The sequence below is a fragment of the Talpa europaea genome, assembly GCF_964194135.1.
Source record: "Talpa europaea genome assembly, chromosome: 3".
Lineage (NCBI taxonomy): Eukaryota > Metazoa > Chordata > Mammalia > Eulipotyphla > Talpidae > Talpa > Talpa europaea.
This window is the reverse complement of record NC_140069.1, coordinates 70,652,286-70,673,400: the sequence shown is the minus strand read 5'-3', so window position 1 is coordinate 70,673,400 and position 21,115 is coordinate 70,652,286. Positions and strand designations below refer to the sequence as shown.

The 21,115-nt window shown below is 38.0% G+C and overlaps 1 protein-coding gene across 1 annotated transcript in view; it reads left to right on the top strand.

Moving 5' to 3' along the window:
• The window catches only part of HECW1 (HECT, C2 and WW domain containing E3 ubiquitin protein ligase 1), a 397,437-nt gene that overhangs the window by 297,958 nt on the left and 78,364 nt on the right, over positions 1–21,115 (top strand). Inside the window, exons 12-15 of the mRNA XM_084230415.1 lie at positions 1,542–1,684; positions 3,368–3,489; positions 4,064–4,249; positions 15,159–15,293. Coding sequence (XP_084086541.1) covers positions 1,542–1,684; positions 3,368–3,489; positions 4,064–4,249; positions 15,159–15,293 — 586 coding nt within the window. The remainder of the gene's footprint in view (positions 1–1,541; positions 1,685–3,367; positions 3,490–4,063; positions 4,250–15,158; positions 15,294–21,115) is intronic.

Genomic DNA, 21,115 nt, shown 5'->3' with positions numbered 1-21,115 from the left:
GTCCATTTAGAAATTAAATATTACAAATTAGACTTTCTTGCCAATTTCTAGAAACTCTTTACATAATATAAATAATGGACTTTTAATGAATAACGATAAAATTAGGGGGAACATTGAAGAACAATTCTTGATGAAATAGAAGAACATTGGATTTTTGACCCGCTCTCTCACCAGTGTAGTGAGTTCTGCCCTCACCTAGGGACCCCTCCTCAAACACTGTGTCCTTCCTCCCATAAAACTGCCCTTGCACTTCAGAAAAGGTTAGGAATATGGCCTGATACCTAGAATTTGGGGTTGTTGAGTCAGGTATGAGGTAGCCAGGGTCCAACTGAAGACATGTGAAGCAGACAGTAACATTGCTGCCATTTTCATCATCAAATAAGATGAAATTTGCTCGTAAAAATTATCTTCTTTGGGGAGGAAAAGATGCTCAACTTGACATTTATCTAAGCCCTGTTTCAAATATCTGCTGCTGAGTAACAAACCATAAAATAATCATTTATTAATATTACTATTATTACCATAATCATCATTATTTCTTATGGTTCTGGGTTGACATGGTTTGGTGAGGTGCATCTCTCTCATGGTTGCAATCAAAGGATGACTCTGGCTGTACACATATATCTAGAGGTTGATGCTGGCCATTGACTGGACTTGATGTCTCCAAGTCATGAATACCACCAACACAATTCTCTGAGCTGTCCAAGGGTGAACTCTCATCCATGTTACTATCACCATGTCCTTTCCCTGCAAGTTGATGACAAATTCAGACTCTGACTCCAAAATGAAATGCTTCATTGTCTGCGCTCATATATCTCTTACACATAGAAAATCTGTTCTCATTGCTAAGGTATGATTTATGTGTAATCCCTCCCCACTTTGTTCAGAGGGCAATGTCATATTCTAGTCTTTTCTTTGATCTGAAACTCCAGCACACAGCCAGGTCATATCGGATGAGTTAGAAACTATTCACTACATACCTGGTAAGGTTACTGACTAGCTGACCAACTGACTAATTCCCCAAGTTAGGGAAAAAAGTAAAATGATCCTTTGAATAAGCCAAAAACATACATTTGTTTGCCAGCATTTTTTCAGTGTGTTATATTTCCACAACCCCTGCTAGTCTTATCAGATGCCTGTCAAACAAAAATGAGAACTATTTTATAGCTTGTAAACTAATTATAATAATATAGAGGCAATTTTATATCTTAGTGGTAACATTTTAAGTTTTCTCACTCTTTTGTTTATACTTAGCCTGATTTATTTCACATAAAGCAGATGCTATTTTTATAATCAGTATTTATGTAGTTTTTTTTTTAAAAAGTCACTCTACTTAAGTACACGTAGAGTTTCTTACAAAAGAAAGAATTCAGTTCATCCAGATCAACTTCTGTTTGACTCTCTGGAAGAATTTTAGCAGTTCTTTCCTGACATTGAAGACTATTATTTATTATTTCCCCAGTTATCTGATTCAGTGTATCAGCCACCAACAAGCCAACAAACAAAACATAATGCCTGACTTTCCATTTTCCGATGCAAAGGTATCAAAACATTCAGCGAACCATTGCAACAGAGAGGCCCGAAGAAGATTCTGGCAGCCAAAGTTGTGAGCAGATCCTAACAGGAGGTGGCACTGGAGGTGGTGGGAGTGACTCAGAGGCTGAATCTTCTCAGTCGAGCATAGGTATGGGGAAGGGGTACCTGACTCCTGGGATGGCATCCAGTGGCTTTGGGACAGCCTGTGAGCCTCTTGTGTGTAGAGAGCAATGTAATGAATGGGTGGAGGAGAAAGAGGTTTGGTGCCAATTAAGATGAAGCAGGAAGAAAAGAAATGGATTCACAGTGAAGAGAACATCAGCATCAGGGTGGGACTCTGAAGACAGACTGGGTTTGCTGTGGTCCTGTGTTTCAAGGCAGTTTTTTCAGTAGTTTAATCATTTCTTGTAAATACATTTATTTGTTGGTGTCCTGAGGGTTTTCTTACTTACAAATAAAACATTCAGTAGAAATTCAGTCTACTTCAAAGGAACCTCAGGACAATACAACTTGTTTGCACTGAAAATAAAATACAATTTCCCCAAGGGAGAAACTTGGAAATAAAGATTTTCTAGCAGACTTATGGTTATGTTCATTGTTATCTGAACAGCATTTCACCAAATAATTGGTACTTGGCTCGCCACCTGAGTTAATCTGCCTGGAACTTAAGGAGAATATTCAAAAGGCATTAGAGACAGGCTTCTGCTTTGTGTGCCTAATATTCTAGCTGTCAAGGTGACATAAGATTATGACATCCTCATAATCTACTTTATTTTTAAATTGGGTTAGATGTGGCAGATTTATTTGCAAAAAGAAATCTCATTGAACAGTCTAAGCCAGTCAGCCTGTGCCTCAAGTCCTGCCCAGTCTCAGCTTTCTATGGCAGTTTGGAGAATTGTGCATTTCCAGGCAGTTTTTAAATACATGCGCACAGTTTCACCAACAACTTAATTCTGTTCACTTTACCAGATATAGTAACTAAATGGAGTAGTTTGGGTTTTTATATTATTAATTTATTTGCCCTTCTGAGAGAGATGTGGTAAAAAATATTTAATTTGGCCAAATAATTAGAAACATGAGGAAAAAGGAAAAACGAGAAAACTTTGCTGGGTTTGGTATTGGATTGGTTGGTATTTGCTGTTGTAACAAACCAGTCCAAAATTGAGTAGCTTAAACTCATAGTCATGTATTTCTCCCACTACTCTCCAGGTAGGCAATCTGAGCTGTGCTGGCCGGGTCCTCAGGACACTGCCCAGTCCAGGCATGTGTTTTTGGTCAGTTGTCAAAGCAGCTGTGGGCTGGCTAACCCTTCCCTGTTCTGCATGACTTCTCTTGCAACAGGTTAAGCCAATTTATTCTCACAATGAGAGAGCAAGGACACACAGGCCTCTTGAAACCTGTCCTCAAATCTAGCATATTGCCACCTTTACCAACTTCTGTTGGATGAAGCAAGGGTCAACATGATTCAACATGGCTGCAAAGTGCCGTGCAGAGGAATGTGGATGCAGGGCAGGGAGGGTTTGTGGTTCTTTCTGCAACTTGTGAAGAAAATAAGTAAAACTTCTTTGGGATAAAAGGAGATGTACAAAGACTTGAGCTACCTGAAGTTATACAGGAACATTCTTAAGAAATAACAATTCCTAAATGACATACACAGTGATATGCTATGCACCTGTTCAGATCACTGTGACAGCTGTTTATCACTTAAAAATAGCAGTTCACTCCAGCTGTGAAGGTGAAAATTTATGTGCTGCTGGTGTGGAGAGAGAATTATGATGCTTGGAACTACTTTTTTCCAATGTACTATGTTTCTGTGCTTCACTTTTTCCAGATCTAAGGAGAGAAGGATCACTTTCTCCAGTAAACTCGCAAAAAATCACCTTGCTGCTGCAGTCCCCAGCGGTCAAATTCATCACCAACCCTGAGTTCTTCACTGTTCTCCATGCCAATTATGTGAGTGTTCTAAAATGCAAGGGAGCCTGGCTTGGCATCTGTCAAGAGTCAAAACACAATTTACAAAGCCATTTGACAGATTAAAGAGAGAATAATTTAAGCAATGCAAAAAAAAAATAATGACAAGACAGCTCTGTCTATTCTTTTTATTATCTAGTTATAGACAGGTAAGTGGACCAAGGACAGGCTTGAATAGTTACTGAAGTGATGGAGGAGAGGAAGGCTACTCAAAGATGTCAAGATAGACTCAAGAGAACCCAGCACTTTTGCTGGGGGAGAGGGAAAAAAAAAAGAAGAAAAGAAATAGAGGGAAGGGAATTTTTGAGATGCACCAGGAGGTTGATGGGGTCCAAGGTGCTGTGCAGTGGGTACAGTGAGGATCACACACAGGGCCATGTGTATTTATGATGTGCTTTTACTTCTTGAGTAAGATGCCTGTTTCTGTGGCCTCCATCTCAAGGCTCACAAGAACTCGTTGCAGCAATCACATTATACCATGTCGAGATACTCACAATGTACTTACGCTGTGTTTCTCTAATCCATCCTTCCCCAAATGGCCCTGACCCCATCTCAGAGTGCCTACCGAGTCTTCACCAGTAGCACCTGCTTAAAGCACATGATTCTGAAAGTCCGGCGGGATGCTCGAAATTTTGAACGCTACCAGCACAACCGGGATTTGGTGAATTTCATCAACATGTTTGCAGATACGAGGCTGGAATTGCCCCGGGGCTGGGAGATCAAAACAGACCAGCAGGGAAAGGTGAGTGACTGTTCTGTGGGTCTTTCATCAAATGAGCTCTTCCCCTAAAGGAGAAGACCCATGAGGAAATAAGGAAAAGAGTTGGTATCTCAAAGATGTGCTGTTGGCCACCAGGAAGAAAAGAGGTGGTAATTGTCCACATCAGGGTTTCTGTCCTGTGCATCATAGAATATTTAGCAGTATCCCTGGCCTATGCTTACTGCTGCCAGGAGCACTGATACCAAGTGTGACCTTGCTATATGCCCCTGGAGAAGAGGGAAGAATCATGCCCAGTTGAGAAATACAATTAAAGCAGTACAAAGACTGGGGAACAGATCATTGTCCGCTCTTTTTTGTGCTCTCAATTGCAAGAAACCAGTCAGGCTCAGGGTACAACAACATCAGGGTTTATTAACAAAGGAGTTATCAGGAAAAAGAAAAGAGCCTCTAAGACGACAAACGACCAGCTGTCCTACACTGGAAAGTGTTCACAGTGTTCAGTACTCCAAATCAAAGGCTGCATATTGCAGGTGCAGTGTCCCTTCAACAAAAGCCTGGAGCTGGTGGCACAGGGGTAAATGGTTGACCAGGTTCCAATTACCTCAGCAGCTGGAGGAGATCACAGGCGGTGCTGCTGAGGTGACACTACAGCTACCAGCAACACCTATCCAAAGACCAAGCTGACCAGAGCCAGACTCTAGACCAGACAGTGCCAGAGGCAACAGCACCAGGAGGTGGTGCTGGAGGATCAGTAACAGTGGACAGTTCTCAGAGGTAGCTGGATACAGGTCAACAGTGCCAGTCACAGGACAGAAGCACAGGTCAGCAGGTAATGGTGCCAGAGAACAGGGACCAATGTTACAGCCCATTGGGAGCTGTTGGCATAAACAACAGACAACTCTTTTTAAGACACCTGGCACAGGCCAGTGGTGACATTCGATAGGCAATATCAGAGGCAAGGCCAGAGGCAAGAGCAGCAGTGATGCTGTAGCTTGAAGCAGAGATTAATTTCAAAGGTCTGAGTCCTGATCAGTCTCCCAAATGAATTTTTCTGTGGAGGTCTTTCCAAGAGAAGGTCCAGATGAGTCTGAGGATCCCTAGTCCTCTCAAGCCTCAGCTTACATTCCCTCAGGGTACTTGCCTTTCAGGCCCCGTTGGTCCATTTACAATTCCAGATGTTTCACTGATGCAGGTCAAGTTCAAATCTGATTGATCTGTTTATAATGGACCACATATAATGGTCACAGCACTTAAATGGCACTTATGGGAGCTCAAACCTGATTTGTCCCTTTATAATGCCTACCTGGTATTCAAAGTGATACCTAGGCCAGCTGTCCAGACCTGACCTATGCTGAGGTCAAGCAAGTAATGTCTTCTGCCACCACTGTGAGAGCCTGCCAGGCTGGCCTGGGAAATGCCAGCATAGCCCTAGCCTAGCAGATGTTGCCAGAGCTCAGAGCTGGCATGCAGGCTTCACATGCCTTAGGCCTGTATCTCCCCATGGCTCCTCCTGGAGCCGACATTCATACCTGGTCACATCCCAGGTTCCTGTTTAACAATTTATATCTTTAAATTTAGGTTTGAAGCTTGAAACCAGATTCTATTCAATGATTGTTCTTTTGCTTTGCCTCCATAGAGGGCTAACTCCATGAATGAGATAATTAGTTAAAGGACAGTAGCGTATTCTATTACTTGTGATTTCCCTAATAAGACTTCACTTCTCATTAAAACAACCTGGCAGATAAGCTCAGTGTGTATTGGACCTGTGCAATGTTACTGACTAGCATTTTGCCTTTGTGTGACTTTAACCAAAACTGGTCTTTTCCAGTGCTGCTTTGGAGGTGTAACTGATAGTGCTTTTTGTTTATCACCATCAGTCATCTCAACATATTTATAGGACAGGCCAAACACTTTACTAAAGAGTTATCCCTGTGTAATCTTTTATAAACTTTGGTAGAGAACACCTTTTAGAGTTGAAGGAATAAGAAATTTTGTCTCTCAGACGAGACCTACATTATTCAGCTCCTTTTCTATGTGATCGTAAGCCTCAAAAATCTTTGAAGTGGACTGATGGGGCTTCATTGTCCCTGGAAATAACAAATCCCTCTTGCACAAATCCCTTAGCCTCAGCATCCAGACTCTGGTGTATATGGAGAATTATTGTGTCCACTAATACAAATACCTTAGCATAACTGAAGCACTATGACTAGCACCTTTGTAATGGGGAAAATTGGGGGAACATGTCCCAAAGTCAGAATCTGCTCTCCATATTCTACTGGCTTTACTGGGAGAATGCAGTGATTTATACTGGAGGAGTTGCTGATAAGTACAGTGTGAGAAATAAAGCTTGAGCAGGAACAGAAAGTTAAGGAGCATCAATCAGACTAGGGTGCCCCTTCCTTATCTAAGCACTGCAGTACTTCAGAGGTCACATTTACATTTATTGCTTCACCAAAATGCCAGGAGGGCACCACATGAATCAAGCAACAGAAAGGCAGTGTTTATTATGCCAGTCATACACCGTATTGCAAACAGTTTGCTTAACCTTGGATTTCCATGACTGTAGCTCTCACACCAGAATACAAACAGCAGGGAGCCTAGTGGATGCCAGGGAGGCATCCCAAATACCAGCAGCCCAGGTTCTCCACAGTACACAGTGTCCTGGTCATCACACTAGCAGAAAGCAAAATGCTGAAACATGTACCCGGACCTTTAGTTGTTTTGGAGTGCTTATTAGGGAAATTTTGGTGAGAGATTTCCCCATTAATTCTGTTTAGTAAGATGGCTTCATATTCAAGAAAGAAAAAAAAGTCTACGTCTGAAATGAGAGAACCTGAGTACTTTCAGTTATAACACAAACGAGCTATGTGAGTACTTACACATGTACGTGCACAGTGTTCTCTCTAATTCCCTACTAACTGAGCATGCACACACAGACTCACAGGTGGCAAACAAAATTTCTAAGAGGCATACTATGTACTGAGTTACTGAAGGGAAGTAACCTTAAATTTCAATGTGCTATCACAATGAGGAACAATGGAGGGAAAAACAGGAGTAAGAAGAAGTGTATACTAGGACTGGCCCATCTCATTATAAGCATGTGGCCCTGGGAAAATCACTTTACTTTTTATGAGCCTCCCTTTGTTTAACATAAAGTAGCAATAATAATGCCAGTATTGCTTTTGCTTCTAACCAAAAGTAAAGAGTAAATAAGCTAACATGGGAATTCTTGATAATATGGTAGTAAGTAGTATCTGCCATTCTTTCACATTGTCTTATAGGAAATAGCCACAAAAAAAGGGGGGAGGGTCTAAACTGACAACTGGAGGAAATAAGAGTATGCCACATTGATAAAACCCATTGATGATGGGGATAGATTGAGAAAAACATTTTTGGACTCTCTTCAAGAGGCTTAATCCCCTAGTCTAGAAAGAATGTACCCCTTAGGAAACAGGGATTTTCAAACACCACTCGCTGGAAACTGGTGAGGCAATATCTCACTTTGCAAATTCAGCTTCATGGGTGGGTGCAGCAGGTTCCATAATACTAGATTGTCTTCTTATACCTAATTCTTGCCAATCTGCTTCTTGTTTTATCAGCATAGAAACAACAACCTTCACTTTTAGTATGCAGTACAGTAGGAATAAAAAAGCTATGAATTGCTTGGAATCTTTGAATGCACAGTTGCTCTCACAAAGAGGAACAAAGATATGATGTCTGAGAGCAGAGTCATGTAAAGGAGGACTAGAGCAAAGATCACAATGGTTTCTCACTCACCTGTTATCTTGAAATTTTGAGAAAGTAATCACAGCCATCCCCCTCCTGGTGAATCATAGAAATTATATAGGGACCTATCAGGGGCTCAAGTGCTGGATTGCACTCCATTTCTCCATGCCTTAGGATTGCCAATGACCTCATGAAGTACACTAATAGTGCAGAGACTACAGATTTTCTTTAAAAAAAAAAAAAAAAAGATTATACAACCACTGGGTACAGTCAGAAGTGCAGGAGGGTGAGAGAATTCACCAGAGCCAGAGTGGGGAGCAGAACAGGCAGAAGGACCGAAGTACACTGCTGAGGGGAGCAGCAGGCAGCAGGAGAGGTCTGCGCGCCATGTGGGACCCTCCTCTGGTGGCCGGGGAGCAGCCAGGACTTGAACCTGCGCTGCAGAAGCTGCGGGCAGCTTCGCAACCCAGCACTCAACCGCTGCGCCACCGGGGAGGCCCTAGACTACAGATTTTCAATTCTGGAATATGAAATATTGGCAATGTCCCAAGCATGAGCCAGCCCATGCCAAGCTCATTTGTACCAGCAGTTAGACCCCATGAGACCCCCTCCCTTACACCATGATTCAGAAACTATAAAACAAAAAGGTCTAAGTACCTACAAAAGACAGCAAAGGCCAAAAGAAAAAAAAAAAACTAAAATCAAATAAAGCCACAACACTACACTACCTGCTGAAAAAGTGAAAAGTAATTTGACTCTCTAATTTATAGTTACAGACTTTTAAAAAGTGGGAAATCTAAAACAGAAAATGGACAGCATAAAATGCAGCGCATGTCATCTTAAGACTTCTAGGGAGCATGACATCACAAGGAAATAATATGTAGAACCCAGCCATAAGGCTATGGGAGATTTTATCCCCATAACAAAGTTCAAAATTGCCATAATAAAGTCAAATATTTAGAAGAAATTCAGAAAGCAAGTCAAAGTGATACAAGACAACTCAGAAAAACTGATCAAAGAGCTACAACAAAATTCAAAAAACATTAATGTCTTGAGAAATTAATGAAAATAAAATATCAAAGCTTTAAATAAGGAAATAACATATTCTAGATTTTTTTTAAAAAAGGTCAACAGTTGTGATTAAAGAAAATTTAGAAGCCATATAGCAGAATTGACCAAATGGAAGTTCAAACTGCTGATCTCAAAAGTAGTAATGCACAAAGGATCCAAGTGGAGGAAGAGAAATATAATGAAAAAAAAAAATGAAGAAACACTTTAGGAACTATCTAAAATAAACATAATAGGTATCCCAGAAAGGGGTATAAAGAGAAAGAGATTATTCTAAATATTAATAGATGAAAACTTCCCAAACATGGGGAAGGAGCTAAATATGCAATTCCATGAAAATAACATAACACATGGTTAACAAATACAATAGAACTATACCAAGATGCATAGTAGTGAAATTACAAAAACTTCAAGACAAAGACTAATGAAGGATGGTAAAAGCAAGTGCAATAAAGGCACTCCCATCAGATTTTCAACAGAAAGTGAAAATGATAGAATGAATGATGTAATCAAAAATAAGCTAAGACAAAACAGACCAACTAACAATGCTATATACATAAAGATGTGCTTTCAAGTATCAAAAGTAAAGAAAAACTTCCCCAGACTAACAGAAGCAGAAGGAATTAATGCCTTTTAATTATCAGGAAGATATACCATTCATCAATATTTCAATATTTGTGCAACAAATGGATCCTCCAATAAACAAAGCAACTATTAACAAATCTAAAAGCAAACATTGACAATAACACAACATTTTACATCAATGGAAATATCAAAAAGCCAGAAAATTGACAAGGAAACATCAGCTTTAAGTCAGGGATTAGTTCACATTGGTTTATGGAGTACTACATTCCAATAAAACCGAGTACACATTTTTTCTCAAGTGCACATGAAACATGCTAGAGACCACATGCTGAGACATGAGACATGTGTCAGTAAATTCATTATTTGAATCATATCAAGTATCTTCACTGATCACAATGGTATCAAACTACAAATAACTACAAAAAGAAAATGGGAAGAACCTCAAATATATGGAAACTAAGCAACATGCTACTGAATGACTATTGGGCTAATGAAAAAAAAAAACAAAGAAAGAAATTAAAAATACACAGAAATGAATGAAAATGAAGATATGAGCAACCAAACCCTCTGAGCACAGCAAAAGCAATATTCAGACAGAATTATATAGCAATGTAGGTCTACACAAAGGAACAAGAAAGATCTCAGATAAATAATCAAACCTAACACCTTCAGGGACAAGAAGGACAAATAAAACAAAATCCACTTAAAGGAAGGAAATAATAAACAATTAGAGTGGAAATAAATGAAAAGAAACAAAAAGTTCAAAATATAAGTGAAACCAAAAGTAGGGTCTTTTTAAATATAAACAAAATAGAGACAACATCTAGTTAGACTCACTAAGAAAAAAAGGAGGAAAATTTAATGAACAGAATAAGATATAATAGAAAATTGATATCAGACAACTCAAAGATACAGAGGATTAACCAAAACTATAATAAACACCATTATTCCCCTAAACTGGATAACCTAGAAAAAATGTACAAATTTGCAAAAACACAAAATCTTCTAAAACTGAATCATAAAGAAATTGAAAAGCTGAATAAAGTAATTATAAGCAAAAAGAAAATGAAATAGTAATCAAGACTCTTCCCCAAAGATAAAAGCTCAGGGCCAGAATTTTCATCAGTGAGTTCCATCAATCCTTCTTTTTTTTTTTTTAACCTTTTTTTTTTTTTTAAGACTTATTTACTTATCCATACAAGCACTGGGTACAGTCAGAAGCGCGGGAGGGTGAGAGAATTCACCAGAGCCAGAGTGGGGAACAGAACAGACTGAGGAAGTACACTGCTGAGGAGAGCAGCGGGTGGCAGGAGAGGTCTGCGCACCATGTGGGACCCTCGCGTGGTGGCTGGGGATTGAACCGGTGCTGCAGAGGCTGCGGGAAGCTTCACAGCCCAGCGCTCAACTGATGCGCCACCAGGGAGGCCCTCCATCAACCTTCTAAGAAAAACTAATACTTATCTTTATGAAAAACTTCAAAAAACTTGAGGAATGTTCCCAAACATATTTTATGAAACCAACATCACTCTGATACCAAAAAGTAGTCAGTGACATTACAGAAACTATAGACCAGTGCCCCTCAGGAAAGTAGATGCAAAAATCCTCAATAAAGTCTTCGCAAACTGAATCCAACAATATATTAAAAAGTTCATACATAACGACCAAGTGGAATTTATTCTATGGATGCAATGATAGTTTGACATGTATAAATCAATCAATATAACTCACTACATCAAAAAAAGGAAAAGATAAAAAGTATACAATCATATCAATAGATTTAAAGAAAGCATTTCACAAGAAATTATAATATTTATTATCTACAAGAATTATCTACAATACTTATTATGGCAACCACCTAAGTGAAGAAAGAGAGGGGTGAATTATAAAGATGTGTTTAATTCCATATACATGGAATACCACTCCACTATAAAAACAAAAAGATTAAATCTTGCCTCTTGCTAAAATATGAGTGGGGGCCTCCCCGGTTGCGCAGCGGTTGAGCGCTGGGTTGCGAAACTGCCTGTGGCCTCTGCGGCGCCGGTTCCATCCCTGGCTGCTCCCCGGCCACCACAGGAGGGTCCCACATGGCGCGCAGACCTCTCCTGCCGCCCGCTGCTCCCCTCAGCAGTGTACTTCGGTCCTTCTGCCTGCTCTGCTCCCCGCTCTGGCTCTGGTGAATTCTCACACCCTCCCGCGCTTCTGACTGTACCCAGTGCATGTATAAACAAAATGAACAAACAAACAAATAAATAAATAAATAAAACATCCCTCTATTTAAAAAAATAAATAAATAAAACAAAATATGAGTGGGTTTCTAGAGGGGATTACACTAAGTGAAATAAATCAGAAGCTGAAAGATAAAAACCAAATTACTCTATTCATTTGTGGCTTATAGTGAAACAAAACAAAGAAACTGACAAAACTAACTGAAGCTAACCCTATATTAAAAGATGACAGTAGAATTCAGGATACTAGAGGAGGAGGGTGTAGGTGAGAACAAAGTGGGGAGGGAAATCCCATCATCTATGGTAAAAGACTATAAATGTTTTGCTGGTAGGTATGATGTAGTGTCATAGATCTGAAGAGGTGTGGACCTATTCCCCTAAATCATTTATAAAATTGTTAGCAGATGTTACCTTAATACAAAAATAATTTAAAAATAAACATCACCTTCATTTATTGACAAGAAAATGTTTCAATATGGTCAATATTAGTAAAATGTCATTTTGAAATCATTATGTTTCAGTGTGATATTATACATATCATTATGCACATATGCATGTATCACTCTAAGTTTTTGATAAAGTGCTCACTTTAAATAAGTGCTATTAAATGTTTTAATGATGATCGCTTCTTGGTCTTTGGCTAAGATCAAGTGCAAATATTTTAATGAACATACAGAAATTGATAAAACAGAGTCAAGAAAATGGGGATAAAAGGAATATACTGAAACAAAATAAAGGTCATATATAACAAACCCACACTCAGTGAAAATCTGAAAGACAAAGTTATACACTTTCACCACTGCTGTTCAATATAGTATTTGGAGTACTAGCTAAAGCAATTTGACACAGAAAAGATATAAAAGGAATTCAAACTGGGAGAGAAAAATAACTATCAGTATTTGCAGATGAAATGGTAATATACATAGAAAAACCTAAGGACTCCACTAAAACATGGCTAGAAACAAGAGCACCATGAAGTGACAGACTACAAAATCAATACACAAAAATCTGTTTCATTATTATACATAAACAACAAACTACAAGAGAAAAAAGTCAAGAAAATGGTCCATTCACAATTACATATAAAAGAATTGAATATCTAGAAATAAATTTAAGAAAGGATGGAAAAAAAACTGTATAATAAAAACTGTAAGACTATGTTAAACAATATAGAAGACACAGAGAAATGGAAAGATATTCCCTGCTCGTGGATTAGAAGAATAAGCATTAAAATTGCCATCTCACTCGAAATAATGTACAGATTCAATGTAATCCCTAACAAAGTACCAATGGCATTCTTCAGCAAAAAGAGAAAATATTACTGACACTTATGGAATCAAAAACAGGAATAGCTAAAGCAATCCTGTCAAAAAAAGAATGCAGGCATCAAACTCCCAGACTTCAAACTATACCACAAAACTGTAGTTATCAAAGTAACATGATACTGGAATGAAAATAGACAGACAGACCCATAGAATGGAATGAAAAGTCCTGAAATAAAACCACATTTATGGGCTTCCTCTGCTGCCACAGCCGGTTGAGCGCAGCGCTGTGAAGCTGTGTGCAGCCTCTGTAGCACAGGTTCAATCCCAGCTGGCTGGCAAGAATCCCACATGGCACAGCAGACCTCTCCTGTCTCACCCGCTGCTCCCCTCAGCAGTATATATCAGTGGATCTGCCTATTCTGCCCCCCACTCTGTCTCTGGTGAATCCTCTCACCCTCCCACGCATCTGGCCTCTACGCCAGTTCTTGTATGCATAAAAAATAAATCTAAAAAAAAACCCACCACATTTATATGGATAGTTACTCTAGAACAAAGGTACAAAGAATATATAATTGTGGAAGACAGTCTCTTCAATAAATGGTGTTAATAAAATTGGACAGTCATATGCAAAAGAATGAAACTAGAAGACTGTTTCACACTATACACAGAAATTAACTCAAAACGGACAAAAGACTTGGGTGTAATACCTGAAACTATGAAATACAAAGAAGAAAACTTAGGCAAAACACTGCACACATCAATGACTTCACAGATGTCTTTGGTGTTTCAACTCCATCAGCAAGTAAAACAAAAACAAAAATAAGCAAATGGGATGACATCAAACTAAAAATTTTTCACATCAAAAAAACTATCACTAAAATTAAGGCACATTATAGAATGGGAGAAGATAGTCACACTTCATACATCTGACAAGGCACTAATATTAAAGATCTACAAAGAACTCATACAACTCAACAGAAAGAAAAGAAAACAAATATTCCAGTCAATATATGGGAAGGAAAGCTAAATAGAAACTTCTCCAAAGAAAATATACTGATGGCTAGTAGACTCATTAAAAAATGGTACTCATCATTACCTATTATCAGGGAAACATAAATCAACACCACTAAGAGATACTATCTCCTACCCAAACACAGATTCTAAGGGAATCAGTGATCATTGCAGCACTATTTACAATAGTCAAGTTATGGAAACAATCTAAGTGCCCAATGACAGATAGTGGATAAAGAAGATGGGGTGTATATAAGCAATAGAATACTACTCAGCTAGAAAAATAGATGAGGGCCTCTTTGGTGGCGCAGGCGGTTGAGCACTGCACTGTGAAGCTGTCCGCAGCCTCTGCAGCGTGGGTTCCATCCTAGCTGTCCGGCAAGAATCCCACATGGCGTGGCAGACCTCTCCTGTCTCGCCCGCTGCTCCCCTCAGCAGTGTATTTCATCAATATGCCTGTTCTGTTCCCCGCTCTGTCTCTGGTAAATCTTCTCACCCTCCCATGCATCTGGTCTGTACCCCAGTTCTTGTATAAATAAATAAATCTTAAAAAAAAAAAGAAAAAGATGAGATGAAATTGTGCAATTTGCAACAAAATGGATGGACCTGGAGGAGATTGTGCTAAGTAAAATAAGTCAGGAAGTAAAAGATAATACCTAGTGATTTCACTTATGTGGAATATAAAGAAACAAAACAAAGGAACATAGAAAACTAAATTAAAATCAGGCCTAGTAATATGACAGTCTATATCCAGGTTTCCTGAAGTAGAGGGTTGAGGATGGGAGCAAAGAGGAGAGGGGTCCCAAGGACGATTATGGGTGCTTTGGTTTTGGGTATGGTATAGTAACATACATCTGAAGAGGCATGAATCGATACCTCCAAAGCATATACAATGTTGTAACCCAATGTAACCTCAATAAACATTAATACAAAATAAAGGTAATGCAAGAAATAAATGTAATGACTGGATCCTATTGCTTTCCCTTATAGTATTGACTTCGTTTTGGTTCATTTTCATGCAGTGTGCTTTTTTTACTGGTCTGTCTGCAGTCTTTCTTTGTGGACCACAACAGTCGAGCTACCACTTTCATTGACCCCAGAATCCCACTTCAGAATGGCCGTCTTCCCAGTCATCTGACACATCGACAGCACCTCCAGAGGCTCCGAAGTTATAGTGCTGGAGAGGTAACACTGCCCTCTTCCCCTGCCCCACCATTCACAGATTTATAGGTCCTGCCTCTTTTTGCCAGGCCGTCTATTTCCCAGAGGCTAGATGTAGTGTTGCTTGCTCCTCAGAGGGTTCAGTTCAGATCCATACTGCTTTGTAGAAGAATGAATGATGATGGGTTACCCTCGTAACGTCCTAGACCATCTTCAGATACCCTTCCTTCTGCCTTCCCTTTTGTCCTACAAAAGTAGCTACTAGCCATTTCTAGCTACAAATGTCCTACTAAATAGCTGTCTACTTTAAAGGAAATTTAAAATTCAGTGTCAGGATCCCTATATTACTGAAACTATTCTTAAGGCCTACTGATTAAATGTAAACTGCTTTGCAGTTTATGATTGCCTTTAGACTTCTAACTCTTCATAGATCCTGGAAAGTCATCAGTGATATGTGCATGGACTAAAACCTGGGGTAATTAGCCCCATCAATCCTCTGTTACCATTCTACCTTGTGTACTTCCCTGGTTTTATATACTCTGTGTCCACTATGGTCACCTTCTGCTGTACCATAAAAAGCTGTCATCTTTCTTAAGCATTTCAATCACTGCCTTTCTGAATTACTTCTTTACATCCCATACTCTTTCCTCCTCTCTCAAATCAACACTCAAAGACAGCACTCTTTTCTCCTTTCAGCCAGTCCTGACAATATCATGAGCAAATTATTTTTTATGTCCTGACTGACATTTCCCAAGTCATCTATACCTCCTTCTCTTGGAATATGATAAAATACGGCAACAAGAACCCATTAAACAGTTGTAAAGCTGAATTACAATGAAGTATAATGAACAGAGTGGCATAGGAAGAAAATAAATATATGTGCAGCCCCCACAGGGAGTCATTCCAGAGCAAGCCACAGTGGGTGTTTCAGGAGAAAACAGGAGAATAATCTTCCTACCTGACAAACTCCAGAGAGCAAACAAAGGAAGTGCCTATTGCTCTATTGCTGGCGTATTGCTACCAGTTTTATTGAAATCCTAGTGTGTAAAAAGAAACTCTATTCCTTTATCAGGAAGGTGATCTGTATATTTTTAGAGACATAATATTTTAACCCAGGGTACTTGTGGTTTAATACCAGTGTAGTAAAAGGAATTTTTCCATTTCTTGGGTCATCTCAGGTATCATTGTAACCATGCAGAGAGGGACTGTTACACATCTCTGAGTATATGTGGGTGTGAGGACCAGACATTCAGGCACAGAGACATTCACAAGCCACAGAAATCAGTGCCCCAACTTTCCAGTTGTGCCCCCTTCTCTGGTGGCATTTTTAGAACACTTCAGAAAGTACAAGGTGTGTTATCTTGAGATAGCAAATACATTCTAAAGCCTGCATCAACTTAAAATATGCCATTTTAATTTATGTAAAATATCACATTCTTTAATATTAATGTGTTTTAATATTAATTTAGATCAATTAAATATAATAAAAGAATGTAAGTGCTACAGACAGATTCACTGTCAATAAATACAAAAGTCAATTACTCAAGTGTAAATTGAACCCCCAGAGATACAGATCTCTTTCATTAGAAATGAACCTGAAAATATAAATATTAAATCCTTTCTTTTGAAAAAACAAGATAAGAGCATCAATATGACTGAATATCCCAAGCACAGTTACATTGAATATCAATATTACTGACAAAATGTCACCTGTATTAGCCAAGAAATGCTCTGATATGTAGTAGCCAAAGGGCATTAATGTGCATCAGTCATCTATATATTTCCTAATTTAACCACTCCACAGTTGACTCTGTTCATAAAATTTTCAAACCCCTCTCATCTCTCTATGCATCCTTTTTTCTGGTAGCTTTACACTGCCACAAGGGAAACCAAGAAAAGCAATGGAAAGAAAACCTGGGAGGTGGAAGATATCCAGATATCCATTGTTACACCAGATGTAACAATGACCTAGTTTCTATGGAAACATGTATCTGGTTTCTTCGCTGTGGGAACACATAACCTAACTCTGTGTACTACTTATCAAACCAGGGCAAAAATGTACACACAGTTAAGTAACAAGATAAATTACAATATAAGTAGGTGTCAAAAAAGATGTTAAAACAAGTGCAACAGGAGTTTAAAAGATGCTTAAGCAAAGGCATTTTTAAAAGTAAGACACCAAAAATAACAACAAAACAGAATAACTAAACACTTCCAAACACTCCTATGTGGTAATGCTACTTTGGCTAAGAATCATAGTTTATAGTTCATCATAAACTGAAATTTCAAGAGCTGAAGTCACACAGGAAATGCAGGTCCATAGCTCAGATGTCCTAACTCCTAGACCAGTGTGAACTAGTATTTTTAAAGGAATATGGCAATGAAAACCAAGAAAAGGAAGAAAGATTGTGGCAAAAATAAACCTGAGAGAGAAAGGCCCTTTAGGAACCACTACCACAAACCAGGTGTAAGATAAGAAAGTTCTAAGTCAGGTGGCAAAGGGACAACCAAGGATACCAGTTAAAAAAAAGACTCTGGGGAGTTGAGAGGCATAGAGAAAGGGGTCCCTGGAATTTGAGTGAGCAGATGGGAGTCCCCAGTTCTGGCTTCTCTACAGAGTTGCTATATACCATTGTGCCATCTTTCCCTTTCCGGGGATTTAGTTTTCTCATCTTCAAATGAAAACAAGGGGACTAGGTGGCCACTAAGTTTCTTTCAGCCCTGATTCTCAAAGTCTGTGAAAATGGAATAATAGTCCCATTAAAAACACATAGGTAATGAGCATAGCATCAGATGGTACAGCCAGCCTATTCCTACCTCACACTGGACTCCTCCAGTCAGCAACTTTTTATTGAGGAATTCTCATCAGTCTAACAGTATTTTCTCAGATCTGTGCTGTGGTCTAAGATTATTCCAATTTAACACTCTCTTCAATTTCTTCTTTCTTGGGTGTCAAACTACATTGACATCTAAAGGTTCTCCCTGGCCTAACTTACTCATCCTCCCCCCCCTTTTCATCACTTTCTAAATCTCTCACACACCTGAAAATATATATATGTGTGTGTATATATATATATATATATATATATGTGTGTGTGTGTGTGTGTGTGTGTGTAGGTTAGAGGAGCATGATAGTAGTTGGGGATGATTAAAGTTTTGTCTTTAAGTAAGTTTCTGATAAGTATAAAAATGGCAGTATATCAAATTATCAGTGACAATTAAGTAAATGGAAATATGTGACTCAGAAATAATCAAAATTAATTTATAAAAGACAATCTTTCTGTGTAAAATGTCATGGGCAACAGGAATTTAGCTACAGATGTTCTTAGTCCCCAACCTAAAGAATCAATATTTTATGTTCACCTTCAAGAGTCATTCTCTTGAGTGTTTCTCAGAAAGTGGTTTTTAATCAACTGCAGGAAAGAACAGAATTAAATCAATTTCTGTATTCAAGATCCTAAATGATAAAAATTTCCCTCAAAACCACTAATAGGTTAATAATGGAGATACTCTTAAATATCTTTTGTATTAACTCTTGCCTCATCTGAAAATTTTCAAGAAGTTTCCTGAAAGCAATTATCAGAAATACAGGATTTTATGCACTAAAAGATAATTATTTGATGCTTTGAAATATATTTTAACACAGTGATGTATCTATTCTAATACAGTGATAAATCTATCTACCATATATTTAAGGACCAACAAAACATTCTCTCTCCCCACAGTGTCCAGATGGAATTGGACATAGAAAAATTGTAAGAGTATATGGAGATATAAATATTGGATCCCATTTATCTGTCTCTAAGGAAATTACTAGAAGTGAAACTTGTCTTGTTTATACTGCATTTAGCACTATATATAAGCATAAATAAAGAGAGATAATAGAACACATAATTTGCATTTCTTTTACCACCTTATCTTGGTCAAATTAGAAAAATCATTTGCAATGGAAAATTTCTGGAAAGCTATACATAAACTCAACAATAATCGCCTAGGGAAAGGTCAAGAATGAGTCAGGGAAAAGAAAGTGACTATTCACCTTAAAAGCAGAGGTCGCTCTCAATCATTCTTTGCTATTTATGAGTTTCTTTGATAACAAACATCATTTCATTGGCTCTGAAAACACAGAAAGTCAGCATTCAGGATTCAGGAAATTCACCTTTGGAGAAGGCGATTTCTTTACTCCTAACTAAATTTGATTATTTTTTTCTTTATTAAATGCTCCCACACATGAATAGAGATTTATTTGGAAGTAGATAATATTCAGACACCTATCAAAACAAGCTTTAAGTAATAAATAGGATATAAGGGATGTAGAAAACACAGACACAGATGCAAGGAAAGTTAAAGGTGAATTAATATAGTCCTGTATCTGGAGATTCTCTTACACACAGAAGTAAAAATTGCATCATGTCTTTGTTTCGAACATAGATTTCTCTTGAACATAGATCTCAACTCAAGCATGGATCGCTTTTGTTTTCTTAGTTAATTCTGAAAACTTTGTTAATGATCTATTTTTAGAGTACTAAAGGAATCTAGAGATGAATGTAAATTCATCATTTGAGATTTACCTTTGAACTTAACTTTTTATCATCAGGCCTTAGGCATTTTGAAGAAGAGTATTCACTGATTAGTAAGCCAAATTCAATCTAAACCTGTAATTTTCAATCACAGCTTCAAAAAAGCACTAATTTACATTGTAAATTGCACTACAGAAAAAAAAAAAAAAAAACAACTTTACCAGTCACTGAAAACTATGTTCTGTGCATCTTTTTTTTTTGGGGGGGGGGTCTGGAAAACTAAATATTTGAATTTTTGTGTTTACATTTATGATTAAAGCTATCTCACTATCAAAAGGAAAAGAAATTCCAAAAGCAGTCCCTAATGCATCTGGGTTTTATCCCATCATAGAAGAATAGTCATAGCAAGTCTGAGGAGAAGCAGGCCACTGCAGTATTGAGTATATCATGTAATTTTGGTTTTAAATGGAAAACTTATTCTTCTAGTCATATTCATTAGTTAAGAAAGCACTTCCAGAAGAGCTATTCAAAGACTACCACATTGAGATAGTGGTAGCATGTCTTGACATACCAAAGATGTTATTCTTGTCTGTTTGTGGAAGCAGAACCCAATGGAAAATCAGCAAATACCATGCTTTAATTAAAAACACTAAGTTATATGTTCTAATTTTCCGTATGCATATAACCTAGTCTTAAGTCATTATTTTGGGGTTGACGACCTTTGTGGACTTTGTAGCATAGGATCTCATCACCTCTCCTGAATTTTGTGTGAATCAGTTTTATACTGATTTTAGAGAGAATTGTCTTTCCCCTTAGTCTGGATACTTGAGGTCTTTATAAGACTAATGTTAAAACAATCTTTAAAATTCTTCCATGTCTTTAAATCTTTTTTGGTTTTTTTTTTGGCGTGCTTTGCCAAATGTCATAGAATGAGTCATACTCTACACAAAACCCCATAACTCTGGTGAATGTAATTCACTGGAAAAATCTACAGTTTAAATAGTTTACTCTGAAAAGGGGTCTTAAGGTACAAAGTGTAGATGGTGTCATGGCAGAAAACTCATTGCTATGCTCTAAAACTTAGGAAATTTATTAAAATTTTAAATTGAGCTAACAAATTATCAAAAATATAAACTTTAAGTTAAAAAAGTCATTTATTCCATGGAGTTTTGTCAAAATGCCCAACCAAAACTAAGATATTGAATTCAGGCTAGTGGTATGAGAGAAGTAAAGAAGTACTTTGCAGTCAAGCATTAATTAGAATCCAAGTTCTATCTCTTATGTTGAAAATTTTAGAAAGACAATTTTCTCTGAACCTCAGAGTCC